The sequence below is a fragment of the Pteropus alecto genome, unplaced genomic scaffold (genome assembly GCF_000325575.1).
Source record: "Pteropus alecto unplaced genomic scaffold, ASM32557v1 scaffold86, whole genome shotgun sequence".
NCBI lineage: Eukaryota > Metazoa > Chordata > Mammalia > Chiroptera > Pteropodidae > Pteropus > Pteropus alecto.
This window is the reverse complement of record NW_006442109.1, coordinates 3,661,959-3,679,479: the sequence shown is the minus strand read 5'-3', so window position 1 is coordinate 3,679,479 and position 17,521 is coordinate 3,661,959. Positions and strand designations below refer to the sequence as shown.

At 38.1% G+C, this 17,521-nt stretch overlaps 1 protein-coding gene across 1 annotated transcript in view; it reads left to right on the top strand.

Annotated features, from left to right (window-relative positions):
* The first annotated feature begins 777 nt into the window (after positions 1 to 777).
* The window catches only part of CGRRF1 (cell growth regulator with ring finger domain 1), a 22,952-nt gene continuing 6,208 nt past the window's right edge, over positions 778 to 17,521 (top strand). Inside the window, exons 1-4 of the mRNA XM_006920170.2 lie at positions 778 to 994; positions 12,791 to 12,930; positions 16,057 to 16,234; positions 16,390 to 16,537. Coding sequence (XP_006920232.1) covers positions 891 to 994; positions 12,791 to 12,930; positions 16,057 to 16,234; positions 16,390 to 16,537 — 570 coding nt within the window. The 5' untranslated portion in view covers positions 778 to 890. The remainder of the gene's footprint in view (positions 995 to 12,790; positions 12,931 to 16,056; positions 16,235 to 16,389; positions 16,538 to 17,521) is intronic.

Genomic DNA, 17,521 nt, shown 5'->3' with positions numbered 1-17,521 from the left:
TTGTACTTAAAAGCTTCTGCTCGGTTAAAAAAAAAAAAGTATGTATATGTATACATATACACGTATATACACACACAGGATACATATTTTAAATTATCGTTAAGGTGAAAATTAATACAAAAAATGTTCAAATATCTAAACCTAATTCGAAGGGTGTAGGGAGAAGAGAAAAATAAGGGAATGTGAGAAGACGGCTGATTTATTTCTATGGGCATCTTGATTCGCAATGCTAATTTGCTTCTATCATTAAATCCAACTAGAAAAGGCTGACAAGGCTCGTATAAACTGCTTGTAAGACTCTCTTTGGTGTTTCGCACATTGCCTAACTGTAAGTTTTCTAGGTAAAACAAGAGCGGGTATGGAGTTATTGCACTTTGTAGAACCAGATGCCGGCTTTCCTCCTCCTCCCAAATTTGCCTCGGATCTAACATGTAGGGTTTCAGGATCTAGGCTCTGTGACGTGGATTTCGGACTGTACCTCCTCTCTCTGACATCAGAAAACCTTACCTGAGTCTTGGAGTTGGCCCCGATATCTATTTAGAATTTGCCGCAGAAAGGTGCGGACGGCTAGGACAGACAGACGGAGAAGACGCTCTCTGGGTACCAATCCCAGGAGTCTGGGCGGTGTGAGCCAGGGCTCTGCCCCTCGTTGAAGCCAATAGCTCGGGACGGGAGCGGGAGGGGCGGGGCGAGCTCTGCAGGCGACGTTGTGATTGGCACGCCGGCTCTCGCAACCCGTGAGGCCGCCCCGACGTCCAGTTTATAAGAACCCAAGAGAGTGCGGATCTACAAAGTTTGTCCGCTGCGGGGCACCGTAGTTGCCTTTACCTTAGCCGGACGGGCTGATCTGAGCTGGGCGGCTGAAGCCCGTTTCAGCTTAGGAGACCCTGATGGCTGCAGTGTTTCTAGTAACGCTCTATGAGTACTCGCCGCTTTTCTACATCGCGGTGGTCTTTACCTGCTTCATTGTGACCACCGGCCTGGTATTGGGATGGTAAGTGCCCTAGGGCTGGGGGCAGGGGACGGAGCGGCGGACAGCGGGGAGTAGGGTCCCAGCGAGGAGCAGGGGGCATCGGAGCAGGGGGCGCTGCGGTGCTAGAGCGCCTGAGGATTTGGGGGAGCTGGTGCCAAAGGCTCCAACTTGCCCCGCGAGGAAAACTAGGTGGACAGCTCAGCTGCATCACTGTCCCGCATTACCGCCGGTTCCCCTTTGCCGCAGGCATACCGAGGTGGTGCCGGATAAAGGTATTTTACCCAGCGTTGTTTCTAGGTAATAAAGCATCCAGTAAAGGCCTAGTTTTGGTATTGGGATAGAGTGATTGTCCAACGGCTTCTGTCCTGGATTGAGGCCTACCTACTGTGTACCCAAAAGTGTCCAGTCACCTGCGGTGCAATGCCTAGACATATACAATAAACAAGGTTAATTGGTGTACTTCTGAAATGAACATTTGGCTTCAGCTCTTTTAGCGTAACTTATAACTGAACTCCATTGTATCATGTTTAGGGAAGCCTTATAAATACAGCTAGTTGAAACCATCTTACTAGTCCATCCACTGAGGGGAGAGACATGAGCTAGATTTTGAAAAATGAGTGTTTTGAAAAATAAATGTAGTAAAAAGTGTATAGTAGAGAATAGAAGGCATTTCAGAGAATACAACATGAACAGAGGGGCAGAGGAGACGTGTTAGCGAATGAAGCAAGCTGTGTAAAATGAGTTTAAAAATACTCTTTGATCACATAAAAAGGACACAAGCCCTTGTCATTTTCTGAAAATATATGCCATGTTTAGGAAGCATAGTTTTGACATCTTTACACTGCTCCCCCCACTGTAAGCAGCAGAACATAAAATTCCTTGTTTGTGGGTGGGAGAAGATTAAGACCAATTTTACAACAAATTATTATTGCCCCATCAGATTTTATTGCTATTGTTCTTCAAGAAAGTTTGTAATTAGAATTAGGAAGCTGTTGCCCAAGTGAGAAAGGCAGTCTTAACACAGGATTTAAAAATAACTATAAGATTAGTGTTATTTTCTTAAATGTAATGTTTTTCCATTAAGGAAAATAGGTTGATAATTGCATTATATCCTTAAATTTTAATTTTCAATAGGCCAACTAATTAGATACCTTAGATATCTATTTTTAGTATTGGAAAGAAGAAAATGAGTGAAGGCTCAATTGGTAATGAAGGCAGCATCAGTGTGCGAAGAGTAGAAACTTCATGTTTGTAGTGGTTAAGAGACAGACTTTGGTATCAGACAGACCTAGGTTCAAATTTTGGCTCAAATTCTGGTTTAAGATTTGGTCAGAAAACTCAATGATTGCCTAACCACTCCATTTAGGTATGGCTTTTACAAGGGTGGAAGCCTAGGTAATTGTAGAACTTCTGGAAGTCTGGGCTAAGCACTCCTGAGGTCACAAGACCATGTCAGTACCAGTCACTTCCATCCTGATTTGGGTCTAACCAGTAATCTTGAGCCTAACCCAACTATTCTCTCCATCTGGGTTAGATGTGCCTATGCAGTGTTTATTTGCTAACCTAAGTCAAGGTCATGGATTCATTGAGTAGAAACAATGAAAACCATCTAGATCTCATGAAAACAACTTTCTAACAGTACCCCAGGCAGAAGATATACCCATTAATCCACTATGCTCTTCACTTTTGTCATTTTTTTTTTAACTTCTCAAATATAGTCCCTATTGGTCATCTGTCTTTTCACTCTCATGGTTTACCTCAGTACTGCTCTAAGTTTCTTTCCCATTGCTTCTTTCCACTGTTTTCCTTGTCTGGTTGCACTGTGTGGGAGTGGAAAAAGAATAGGAACATCTGATTATTGGAATCCCAATAGCAATAGCAAAGAATCATGCAACTGAAAGTATGGTATTTCTGTTTAACTACGTGGTGGTTTCTGTGAGCCCTAGTAGCTTGCCAGGCACTGTACAGAAAAGACCGAAAAGCCATATACATTTTTTAAGTTTCAAATAATCAGGGACCTGACTCTGCAGCTACTCCCTGCTTCTTCTTGACTGCAGGTTATTAAACTATTGTCTCAGCTATTAATATCATCATTATATACTCTCCGTGGTGAATCTGGGACAGAACCTTTAAACCACATTTCTTTTTCACTGGCTGGCTTTGTCAGGGGAGGGAGAGTGGAAAGCCAGAGGACAAAAGGACTTGCTGCTTCCTGTTTGATTCTTTTTGTTGTCCGTCTCACCACAGCAATAGTGCCTCACTCTGTCATTAACAGTTGGTCCCAGTTTTTCCAGTTTATAGCTTTCCACTCTCTGAGAACCAGCCTCATCGTACCCCTTCAGAGATATTAATACCCTTTCTTCAGATAGTAGTCCCACCTCCATGTGGGTCCTTCTTCCAAATTTCTAATCTGTAATAATTTACTTTCCTCTAATCCATGTCCTAGGAGTGGTAGTTCCTTCCTACTGTAACTATGATTTTGATACTCAGTGTTCCCCTCTTTCCTTTTCAGTTCTCTAACATCTGGTTAACATTTTTTAATATTAAATTATTTCTGTTAAAATAACTGGTATGGCTTTGGTCTCCTGACTGGAATGATAAAGGTATCCATAAAGAAGTCGTTACTAAGAATGAGATCCTGGGGGGAAGACACTCAAAGATCAGACTTGGGGATTGGTTTGGTCCTTTCTTAAGCTTCTTGCCTATGATTCTAGTAATCCATGGCATGCATTGGCATCACAGTTAATCAAATCATTACCTTTGGTTGATTGTGATAAAATGATATCTGAAGCAAATGCCTTAAGGGACCAAGTGGCTAAAGCACTTGATCATTATGGCAATAATGATGACTACAAGGACTGAGGGATGGGTGGGATTGTTGCTTCTGAGATCATTGGAGCACTTATAGAAAGAAAATGACAAGCTCAGGTCTTTTAACTCTCAGATCAAGTCTTAGAGAATCAGAGAGTTTCTGTGGTTCTAAAGCACTTTATTTTCATGTAGCCACAGAGCTAAATATTGAACACAGCTTTAATTGTGCTGGTACTAGAATTACAACGCCCTGTAGATGTCTCATTCAGGACACTGATTGGAAAGAAGTAGAGCCCTGGGACTCGGGATGTGAACATCTAAACAGCTTGGGCAAAACTGAGTATCTTGACACCCCAGTTACTGTGAGCCTCCCTTTTTGATGAAGGCAGTCTGCTTTCCATGTCTGAGAACACTAGCCTTCCCTTACTTAAAAATTTTGTAATAACCTCACCTAGGGCAGTTGCTTTGCAAGAGTATCTATGTTCAAGTCCTTTCTCGATTACGTTTTGCCATGTGACCCAGATCTTCCCATGCTCCATAGCACAGGGACAAAAATCTGACCTGGGTGGAAATAGCCTAGCCTCTAAAAAAGAATTGCAAATTTTTGCTAATTTATATCATTGGGAGTTTAGGTAATATGTGTGAGGATGGGTTGTGAGTAGGTTAGGCCAAAGAGGATAGACTATAACACTAGATCAGACAGAATTTTTTGATCCGGGTGTGTTCTCAAGAAATTCTGAATCTAAAGTGTTAAACTCATACTCAGTTAACTGAAACTTGGACTCAGAGGTGGCCTATATTTAATGAGGTTGAGATGCTAGAACTTTCCTCACATAATAAGGAAGAAATCTGAAGGCTTAGGAAGACAGGAATGTTGGACTGGACTTATTGTGTGGAACTTGCATGCACATTCTCCTATTGCATCCTTCAAGAGGACACAGAAGACACACTTTTTATGAAGGCCCTGAGAACTATATTACTGAGAGTGGACTGGCATCCTTGAAAATCTCTGGCATCTGTCCTCTGTAGGCTATTTATGATGGGAGATGCTACCATTATGTTGGAGTTCCTGATTTGACGACCAGCGGCAACACATAATCACAGGAGTCAAGGTGGATATCTGGTCCATAATGGACAGTAGAGGACAAAGCAGAGAATCTTTTGGCCTGCCAGGATCTTTGGCAGTGGCTAATGGATTAATTACAGTGTCCCTAGAAATAGATGGGTGGCCTACTAAATGCTACATGAACTGCATAGAAGGAAAAACTCCAGGTCTGGAACCAGAAACCTGACTTGAGTCACAACAATGGAAAGTTATGATCTTTTACCCAGTTTCCAGATCTAAGCCAATCCATAAAAAGGGAGCTTTCAATTGAAGAGGAGGTCAGGTCCCCTTGGGAAAGGACCCTATACCCTGCAGAATTGCCATGAGGATATACTGTAAATCATCCTCCAGATCTTTCTCCGTTTTCTCTTAGCTGTAAACATGTTCTGTACTCTGCTTTGTGCTAGTTCGCTCCATATTAGGCTCTGCCAATAGGAGGTGCTAGAAAGAGGCGAGAAGGCTGGAGGAGGAAGAAAGAACTTCCTCTTAACAGTTTCCTTCCTTTTCCTGGTCTACATTTTTGCAACATTGACCTTCACCCCGGCAGTGACAGTCAGCCCAAGTTGCAGCAATTTATTTTAGTTTATAATTTTTCCTCATTCCTAGAACCAGCATTATGGCACGCTTTTAAAGATATCAGCACCAGAAGGTCAGCACTCCTACAGAAAAGATCTGGGAGATCCCTTCTCTGAGTTTCTAAGTTGTAATAATTCCCCACTACTCCCTTTGTTTCCCCAGCCCTAGGAATGATAGCTGCTTCTTGCTGGGATACCTTAGTGTCTCCTTCTTGCCTTTTTCAGTCCTCCATTACTTGGTTAACGATTCTTTATATTAAATTCTTTATGTGAAAATAACCAATGTAGTGTGTGTCTCCTGCCAACCCTGCCTGATACACTGACCTTGACTATTTCTCATTTCACTTGTTGAATGCAGTCGGTTGTATGTGTGTGATGAGGTTGGTGATCAAGTATAGATTCCCTCTTAGGATAAGAATATGACTTTAGTTTCTATTTGCTTAAAGTACAAAATATATGGTGCATTGGCAAGCATTTCCTTGGAATATTTTAGAAGAAAACACAAAACTGTTAGAAATGGCATTTCAAGCCTTAGCAGGGCCTTAAGATGACTTATTCTAACCCTTCTTTTTATAATTAAAGGCACAGAATTTTAGAGATTGAGTCACTTTCTCAAAGTCATATCTCATACCAAGGATTTCCCCATGAATGGTTTTTATATGCCGATCCAGTCTCAATATCCAATTAGCCAAGTAAGACCATTTTGGGGACATTGCACAGGAGAGGAAGCCCCACAAAGTGACTTTGTGTTTTGTGATTGGCTTTAGAACTCAAGGCTGAAGGAGTGATAAAAATTGTTGACTGCTGAGCTTGAAATGTTAGCCTCAAAGTAACCTTTATTCGTGAGGGACTCCATGAGACTCCAGACACTAGGAAAGGAGGTCAGTGATACTGCTTTAGCTACTGACAAGCTTAGGAAGTGTGTGCAGGATAAGATATTGTTTAGGCAGTATGAAACAGTGTGGACAGAATTGTAAGTCCACAGGTTATTGCTATATTGGAAGTTTAAGCATTATGAACAAGTGCAACAAACAATTTAGAAATGGGAAAAAAAAAAACAGAATTATAGAGAATCCAAGAGGATTAAGTATAAAATTATAACAGTAAAGGAAAGAGAATGAAAAATTCTCCTTATAGCTATAAAATTCATGTATGTTTATAAGTTTTATAAGTTTATTAAAAAGACAAAGTAATGAATGTTAAGAAACATTTATTTAGTTGATAATCCATTACTAACAGTTGCTAAAATGACTTTGAGTGGAAAAAGGTAAAGATGGAATTTGATTGAAAAGAAAATTGGTCCGCTTTCTATTTTAATATTTTGTTTTACTGTTCCTTCTAATGTCATATTGGCCATAAGCTGATATACAGGGCATCAATGTCTTTATTTAAGTTTTAGATTAAAAATGTGGAAAAGGCCAGAGGTAAGGTAGCACATCACTGGGTCTACCTAACCAGTATTTTATGGAACCATTTGTCAGCACCTCTTATGGATTGCTATTTAACGAGTGTCCAGATTTTTCCAAAGCATTTCTGTACATTGGCTTTTGAGTAATACATTGCAGATAGAAATATTGGTCCATATCAAACAGTTGAAACTGTCAAAGTTGTGGATTTTTGTGCAAAATTGAGCAGGTTCATGCAGGATCAGGTATGTGAAAATGTTAAGAATTATACTAGGCCGAAAGTTCAACATGAGTCATTAGTATGTCAACTGCCCAAAAAACGCCTTACATGATCTTAGAGTACATTAAGCATGATGTTTAGGACAAGAGGTGTTGTCAGACTATGATGTCACTCTATTACACAGTGAATTCTATCCCCTGGCCTCCTTTTTTTCCCCCAAAGTATGAGGATGTCAGGGAACAGGGCTGGCAAAGTCAAGTACAGACCTTGACGAAGTGCTGGCTGCTGTATCCATGCTTGGCTAACTCCTTTAGGAGGACAGGAATACAAAAATAACTGAGATTATAATTCAAAAATGTAGCAGTATTAGGACATAATTCAGATAAGGCAGTAATGAAAAGCCAAAGAGCAAAAGCATTAACCTTAAAGGAAAAGATAACTTTGTGTTAAAATTAAGAACTCTGTTCATCAAAAGATAACATGAACTTGAAAAGGCAAGGTGTAAAAGGAGTGAAGGTAAATCCAACAAAGTGCTCATATTCAGAACATATTAAGAATTTCTATCAATAAGGAAAGTAAAGACAGAACAGTAGAAAAACAGGGAAAGGATTTAACAAGGGCTTTCACTAAAGAAGATATTTAAGTAGCAATAAACATAAGAAAGAGTGCTCAACCTCATTAGTTATCAAGGAAGCAGAAATTAAAACTTTATTGCAATGCCACCACACCAGGATGGCTGTTTTGGCAAGGATGTGGAACAAGGGGAAAACCAGCAGCCAGCACTTCGTCAAGGTCTGTACTTGACTTTGCCAGCCCTGTTCCCTGACATCCTCATACTTTGGGGGAAAAAAAGGAGGCCAGGGGATAGAATTCACTGTGTAATAGAGTGACATCATAGTCTGACAACACCTCTTGTCCTAAACATCATGCTTAATGTACTCTAAGATCATGTAAGGCGTTTTTTGGGCAGTTGACATACTAATGACTCATGTTGAACTTTCGGCCTAGTATAATTCTTAACATTTTCACATACCTGATCCTGCATGAACCTGCTCAATTTTGCACAAAAATCCACAACTTTGACAGTTTCAACTGTTTGATATGGACCAATATTTCATTCATTGCAGATGGGAGTGTATATTGATACCACACAGAGATTGAGGATTGCTATAACACTAAAACTGAAGCACAGACTTTATGGCTGAGAAATTCCATTCTCCGTGTATGCCTAACAAATGCATGTATGTGCACCGAGAACCGTATATGAAACCGTTCACATATGCATTATTCATAATGGCCAAAATGTGAGGACAGCTTAAATGTCCATTAAGAGTAGAATGAGTAAGCAAATTATGGCATATTTATACAATAGAATACAGAAATGGATTTGGGTCTTTTTTATATCTTCCATGTCTCTGTATAATATACTCTCTTTACCTTCCTGAAAAAAGTATAGTTGTAACAATTATTTTGATGTTCTTATCTACTAATTCTAGCATCTGTATAATTTCTGGGGTCTATTTCTATTGATTAGTTTCTCTCCTCCTTGTGGGTCACACTTCCCTGCTTCTTTGTATGCCTGTTAATTTTTTATTGAATGCTAAACTCTATGAATTTTACCCTATCTGGTGCTGGACGTTTTTGTATTCATGTAAATATTCTTGAGCGTTGTTTTAGGATGCGATTAACTTACTTAGAAACAGTTTGATCTGTTAGAGGCTTGCTTTTCAGCTTTTTCAGGCAGGACCAGAACATCCTTATTCAACTGTTCTATAAATTAAATTCATCTAGAGTGGAATTTTATTCCATTTGTTAATTTTATTGGCTTTCTGTTGGGATTAGATTTATTCATGTGTTTTGAAATTTTACTTTGCAACCTAAATTTAAGTGGAAGTTCCCCTCCTTTTGTCCTCATCCTTGCTGTTTAATCATTTTATAGTTGTCTCAACCCAGATTCATAGACACCCTCCCCCCATCCCCAGTCAAGGACCAGATCTTATAATGATATCGATATAACCCAGCTACTAGATTCAAATTCTGAATATGGCTCTGGCCCTTGCCTGGAGCAGATAACCTATAAGACCCTCTTACTATGCGAAGGCTTAGTTGCCACTGTCTGCTACCAGACCCAGAACCCATCAAACCATGGCATCAGCCTTACTCATTATATATTTTTCCTTTTTCAGATTCATAAAAATTCATCTTTGAACCAAGCCATGTCTCTTTTTTCCAATATTTTATTCTTAAAATTTTTAAACATACAGAAAACTTGAAAGAATTATACAGTACAAACACATATACCCATCATGTGGATTCTGAATCACCATTTTGTTGTATTGTCTTTATTACATATCTGTCCTGACCCATCCATCCTTCTGTCCACCCATCAGTCCATCTTATTTCTTGATCACCTCACAGTAACTTGCACTCTTCACCCATAAGTACTAAAGCATTGCATATTATTAGCAAGAGTTCAATATTTGTTTTTGTTTATAGTTCTTTCTCTTTTGAAGTAATATTTACGTACAATGAAATATACAGATCTTAAGTGTTATCAAACACATCGCCGGTACAACTCAAACCTCTGTCAAGATACAGAATATTAACCAGAGAGTTTCCTCATGCCCTTTCTCAGTCTCTACTCCTCCACCCCAGAAGCAACGATCATTGTTTTTTATTTCTACCATAGATTACTTTTGCTTGCTCTAGAATTTCATAATGCGGGATCATATAACATGTACTCTTTTGTGTTAGGCTTCTTTTGCACAGGGTATTGTGTTTGAGGTCCATGTGGTTGTAGCAATAATTTCTTTTCATTGCTGAGTATTTCTATTCTTTTGTTTAAACACACCACATTTCAGTGGTTCCTTTTTAATTTCTCTATTTTTAAATTATCACTACTAAGTGTTTGCAGAGAAGAGAGTGCATCAAAGTATGAACCTAACTGCCAGCTTAACCTAAGTCCCCTGGTTTAATTAATATGTATTCATTTTAAGTTATTTTATTTAAATTGAGTAAGCTTGACTGCTTTCTAACTTTATAAAGAATTGGGAGAGAAAAAAAGTGGTGTAGATGATAGAGGCTCTGTTCATCCCTCTGGCAACCAAATCGAAGTTGTGATGGAAACAAGGAGCAGCAGCAAGAAAAAATCGCCTGGGATGAACAAGCCATACAACTAGGGAGAAATCTAAGAAATCACCCCGCAACAGCAGAAGGTAGGACAGGGCGAGGACACGGGGCTACCTGGTCTTGAGCGGCTGAGTGAGACGGAGGCAGCAGTGGCAGATGCCTTGTAAAGGGGCCACATCTATGAGCAGATTTTCACGGTGTTCGACCTGCTCCCACTGAGCACCAGTGCCGATTCGGCTGTGCGCATAGGGCATCAGGGACTTACAAGGAGACATTGTCGGAGTGAGGGCCAACTTGCTCTGTACAGAAGTGCCGGCGGTATCCATTGTTCCCTGTTGAGGCCCCTACCAGTGCACCGGACACAGTGCAGCCATAACCGTGATATCATCAAACTGGATAACAGAAGTTGCTTCGGCTAGAGGATTTCCTGAAACCCCACCTCCCCCAACTCATGGCCCCACCTAAGCCACATCCAGATATATCCTCAGAGAGTCAGTTGCTCCTTCTGTACACTCACACTGGAGGAGGCAGCTGGCCTCGGTTTCTGGCGTGGACTTTTGAGGCAACTATAAGCACAGCATCTATAGATTGCTTGCTGAATCTTAACAGGTGGCCCTGGAGGGGTAGAGGCTTGGGCTGAGTTTGGCCTGCAGCTGAACTCCTCTCAGGACTGTGCCACTGGACACCTACTTCACAAATCCACACTAATAAGACTGGGAGACTTAGGAGCTTTGCTTAGTACATAGAAACAGACACAGAAAGGCAGCCAAAATTGGAAGACAAAGAAGCAGAAACCATATGAGAGAAGAGAACATAGATCCAGATATAATGGAGTCAAGTAGTTTAACATGCAGAGTTCAAAACACTGGTTATAAAGATGCTCAATGAACTTTTGGGAAGTGTAGATAGATTCAGTGAGAACTTCAACAGAGATAAAAAACAAAAATGGAAGTGGATATTATAAAAGAGATGAACTTTTAAATGAAGAACACATTATCTGAGATGAGAAGTATATTAAATGGAATACACAAAGGAATAAACAAAGTGAATAAAGAAAAGGATCAAATGCCCTATCTAGAGGACAGGAAAGCCAAGGACCCTCCATCAGAATGGCAAGAAAAAAGATGCCAAGACTATAAAAATAATTTAAGGAGGATATGGGACACTATTAAGGATCCAAATATTCATCTGATTGGTGTAACTGAAGAAAATCAAGATGTTGAACAGCTGTTTGAAAAAATAATGATGGAAAACTTCCCTAATCTGGTGAAGGAAATGGACATACAATCCCAGGAAGTTCAGCGAATCCCCAAAATCAGGGATCTAAAGAGGCCCACACCAAGACACATCATAATTAAAATACCAAAGATCAAATACAAAGAAAATATTAAAAGCAGCAAGAGAAAAAACAAATAATTACATATAAGGAAACACCCATAAGACTGACAGCTGATTTCTCAAAAGAAACTGTGCAGGACAGAAGGGCTTGGCAAAAAATACATGATAAAAACCCAGAATCTACAACCAAGAATATTTTACCCAGCAAAGCTATCATTTAGAGTCAAATGGAAAAGAATTAAGTGCTCCAATCAAAAGATTGAGTGGCTGAAAGGATAAGAAAACAAGACCCCTACATATGAAAAGGAAGGGTATGGAAAAAGATACTGCTTTGATGGACCTAGAAGATATTTAAGTCAGACAGAGAAAGATAAACACTATATGATTTTACATATGCGGAATCTAAGGAATAAAAAGAACAAACTAATCAAAAACAGACTCACAAATATAGTGGACAATTTGGTGTCGGACAGAGGGGAGGGAGGTTTGGGGGTGCTGGGAGAATGGAGTGAAGGACTAAAGAAATACAAATTAGTAGCTGATGGACGGTCACAGGGATGGGGAGCATGGCATAGGGATTGCAGTTAGCATTAATGTATTGGCTAGATGGAAAACCAGAGGAGAGAAGGAGCAATTAGGGGGATCGTTTTATAAACTATAGAGATGTCTAACCAATGCACTGTATACTTGAAACTAAATTAAAAAAATAAAGGTTAAAAAAAAAAGAATTTAGTCCCTTTGATTTCCTTCTAGTCAGTTCAGTAGGCATTATCACATTTTTATATGAAATTTAAAAGGAGAAAATATGTTATATAAATGAAGAGCTATATTTGATGTTTAAAAATTCTCTTGTCCCGTAAGTAATATCAAATTGTCTGCATATTAAATAGGTATTTGTTTTTCATATCATTAAAAAATTCAATAATTTGATCATGTTTTTACTGTTACATTAGGTACAATTTATAATCACTATACTCTTTTGTTATCAACAATACTATTAACAGTAGAACTCTTTTGTTTTCAAGAGTGTTGATTCAGCTAGCTGAACAATATATTGCAATTCTGTGGGACCTCTAATCTCTTTTAATTCTAGATTAATTCTGCAATATAATGTAAATTGAGTAACTTAATCTCCTTTTCTGATACTTAACTAATGAAGCATAACATACACTACATATAACACAAATTTCATTTATTAAAATTATGTATTATTTTATTTTTATCTTTTTTCAGGTTTGGTTGGGATGTTCCAGTAATTTTGAGAAATTCAGAAGAGACCCAGTTCAACACAAGAGTTTTCAAAAAGCAAATGAGACAAGTCAAGAATCCTTTTGGTTTAGAGATCACTAATCCATCTTCAGCTTCAATTACAAGTTGGTAGCTATTTTCCAAAGATCGTTCTCTCTTTTTGTGCCCTTTTCTTAGCCCTTTTATTTTCTTTCTCTATTGTTTTTCTTTCTCTCTTGTTTTCCCTATTACTTTCTCTATTGTTCTGGGAGCTGTACTGCGAACTACAGATACAAAGGCAAACAATTCACAAACCTTGCTCCAAGGGAACTTATCAACTAGCGAACAGAGGCATTTGTCTGAGAAAAATAAATTATCACAGATGTTAATAATATCACAGGTGTTAGGACACTGCCATTTTCACTGGTCTTCAGTGCAGTGAGAAATGTAAGAATGGTGTAAGTACAGTTAATGTAAGGTTGCTAACCTTCTAAAGAACAGCTGTCTTTTAATCTAAAATGATGGTATTTTGGTATATTATTTTGATATAAAATGTTAATTTGGTAGATGGTAATAATAGATGGTAGTTGTTTGTTTCTGTACTTAACTTGGAAAAAAATATTGTCTGCAAAGATATCTAGGAATTAGTGGACTGAAAGAGAAAGTGGAGTGCTGGGGGTAGGTAAGAGAGAAGAGTCGAGAAAGACCTTGCTTGGGTCCTCCTTTGACAGGTCCTTTTACTGAAATGAGGAATTCAGGAGGAACAACAGGTTTTGGAAGAAAGGTAATGAGTTCAGTCTTGAATTTCTGGACTTCTAAATGCTCTTGTAACAGTCAAGTAGAGGTATAGAGTAGGTAGTTCTAGATATAGTTCTGTAGCTCTACAAAGATTTCTGGGCTGAGACCCTATCACCTTTTATACTTCGTCACATTTCTGGTATCTTAAAAACAATGTAAAACTTTCTCAGCTTTTCATCTTATTCTAGCTACTGTCCTATTTCTCTTCTTCCCTTCACAGCCAGGCTTCTTAACAGCAGTTTGCATTTGCCTGTCCTCTTAGCCCGCTTCCATTTCACTCCTAAGAGCAGTAGTAGTATGATTTTTACCTATATCCCACTATCGAAATGGCTTTTCCAAGGTCACTAATCACTACTTCTGCCCCCACCTCCAACTCCCAGCAGTCATAAAACCCAATGCTCTTCTCTGCAGTGTTTAACAAAGTTGACCAGTCCTTCCTTCCTGACACCCTGCTCCCTTATCTTCTGCGAACATTCTTGTCTAGTTATCTTCTTGTCTGTAACTTCCAGAATCACTTGTCAAAAATTAGTGTACTTAGTCAGTAGTGTACTTCAGTTAATCTTGATTTTATAATGAAAAAGTACAGAATCTCTTATTTTTCTTTCTTAGCTATAAATACTATATGATATATAATATATATAAAATGCTATATTATATACATAGTATATAAAATACTATACCTAAATATGACTTGAAAGGAACTAAGGACCCTTCTTTTCCCTAATGGTAGATAAGGGGTTCATTCTGAAATTTTTCACTTGGAAAAAATAAATTTCAAGATATGACAGAGAAAACTAACTTATTTAGTAAATATGCCTGCATAAAATGTGCAGAATAGTGGTAGTTTGGTTATCTCTGACCTTTTGTAGCTATGCGCTTCGACCTGCTATAATGTTACATCTGGCTCTTGAACAGGACTGCCATTTAAAAAATCTACCATTACAAAGCCGTCCTTCCTGAAGCACAGTTCCACAAGCCTGGAAACACTAAAAAAGCAAAAACTGATATATTGTGAGCAAACAAACACAGGACCCTAATGAGCTAGAAAGTGTCAAGAAATCCATCAATCTGCCTTTAAGACAGAAAGTCTCAAATAGAGCTTACCCGGTAAATGTTGAGCAAATGAAAAGATATCTACTAAGCAGAAGACCTGTCATGCCCAACACACCAGATGCTAACCAATAGTAGCAGTACTGAAGTACATGAAAAAAATTTTAAGTGTGTGGACTTATAGAATGCTTGTTGAAGTATTTTAATTTTTAAAATGCCAGTGTATATTGTTCATTATCTGTCTTCTATGGGGAAATAAGAAGGATTTTGGTGGGAACTGTACTCAGCAGAATAAAACTCATTTGTTTAAACTTTGCAATGGTGGGTGTCATTAAAGATGCCTGACCAGGAAATTGAAATAATATTCTGAGCAATAATTGTGACACATCCTTCCAACACATACTCTTGATCACTTTAAAAAATAGGTAATGTATCAATAGAATTCCTATTAGCAAGAGACACAAATGACTCCAATAAAAGGATATCGAATAGCTTATAGACTTGCCATAGATTTGTGGAGCCGGAATTGGAAACCAAGGCTGTTCAGCTGGGAACAATGACCAAAAACATTTCCTTTTGCTTTACTAAGTATAGCACTGCCACAAACGAAGGAAAAAAATCATATAGGTGGCACATAGTAAATCCTAATTAAGTGTTAAATAAGTAGGCAAAATTATATAATGCAATTTATATGTCTACTTATAATTTATATACCCTCTTAATTAGGTCTACTCAAATTATTATATCTTTTATTATGCTGAAGGCAACCAAATGAATGAGAACATCACTATTAAACCTTTCCTGTTTTGGAATCCCCCCTCTTTCCTTGGGATATTTTACATATTACATGGGACATTAACTATGTGATAAGAATGTATATTAATGTTGTCATTGTGTATATTAATATCAGTAAAGCGCAATTTCTTTTAATATTTTAGCTACTCCAGTGATCATTGTGTGCACCAGTGGGTGGTGTGTATCCACTTTCAGAGACAGCTCTGCTCTGCTTGTAGTTACAAGGTTATATGTTTCCACTTTTGGAGACAGCTCTGCTGTTTCTTCTAGTTAGCGTTATAGACACTATTAGAGTGGTAGGTTAACCATAATGAACTGTAACTCAGTTTTTATAATGTGAGAAAAGTCTTGAAGTCACCAAAAAAATTAAATTGATACTTTCCAAGCAAATATATAAATAATAAAGAATATACTGAGAGTACTTCAAAACTGTGTAGACACTGAGGTTTTTATATATCATTTTAGAGATCAGTTCCTTCGTTTATAGGTACATACCCTTTAATGAGTTCTTTTAACTGCCAGCAGCCTGGCCAGTATCTAAAAGGAAGCTTTTGTTACTCGCTATATATAATTGTATTAGAAATTACATTAGCTAATTTTCTTCTCTTTGTCTTGTTTGTTTTCTACAGCTGGCATAACTTTGACAACAGATTGCCTTGAAGATAGCCTCCTTACATGCTACTGGGGGTGCAGTGTTCAAAAATTATATGAGGCTCTGCAGAAGCACTTTTATTGCTTCCGAATAAGCACTCCCCAAGCATTGGAAGATGCTGTGTATAGCGAATATCTCTATCAAGAACAGTATTTGTATCCTTTTATCTGATATGTCCATTAGCACATGAAAATTTTAGACACTAGACGTTTTATGGATAAAATAAAGTATTGCTAAGTTACTTCGATCACCTTTGGTATATTATTATATTTTGGTTATGGTGGCAATTTACCTTTACATCTTCAAAAAGTATTAAAAAGGACAGCAAAGAAGAAATATATTGCCAGTTACCAAAAGACACTAAAATTGAAGACTTTGGTACAGTGCCCAGATCTCGCTATCCATTGGTAGCGCTGTTGACCCTAGCTCATGAGGATGACCGAGAAATTTATGATATTGTAAGTAATTTTAAAGTTCTGGAAGCATTACCTTTAAATGATTTAGATAGTGGGTCTTAATTATTTGGTGAAATAGAGAAAGTTTTAATTTCTGAGGATAGACATTTGGCCTGAACACTTTTTTTAAATGAATAAATGGCAAGTACATCTCTGATTTTTATAAGTGTTACAGCTCCTTTAGAGTATAACTGTTTTTTTCTATGTGGGTTGCAAGAATATGATTTTATTTAGAAAATGAAGGCTGTATTATATTTAAATTAGGTTAATGCCATTGTTCTGTATTCTGTCATCTTTGTTACATAGAAAAAGTGTTGGGAAGAATGTTTATCCTTAACATTTTTAGCACTGAATAAATAAGCCTTGTAATGATCCGAAGTGTTCACTTTTAAGACAGTATCCACGCTTCTCTTTGAATATTTACAGTCACCTTATTTCCATCATAGTCCCTGATGCAACTGTATCTTATATATGTTTGGTCCCTATATTTTCAGTAATTATAGTGATAATTACTTTTCTCATATGCTAATTATTTCTTTAGTCCAGTAGTTTATCCCTATTAGGAAGATAAAAGCATCTTAGAAATCTAACAGGACCTGAGCTCTGACAATCCTCTAAGTATGGTAGAAGCTTATACATGAAATAAACTTTTGGTGAAATCATATCATGGTAAGAATGCCCTTATACACAATTTACTCTTTTTCTGAAGTGCATGATATAGATGTATTCATTAATAAAGATGGTAATTTTTATGGTACTTTGTAATATACAGAGTACATTCACTAACATCAACTTATTTATTCCTCCTAACAACCTTGTGTGTTAGAGCAAAATCCTTTTTATAAAGACTGGAACAGTCAGGAAAACTCCCAGTTGTTCGGGAAATATGAGATGTGCTTGACCCTGAGCCTTTGTAGTCCTGTACCAGTACCCGTCCCCTGCTCGCCTCCCCCACCCCTTACCCCCTACCCCCCCCACATTTTTTTT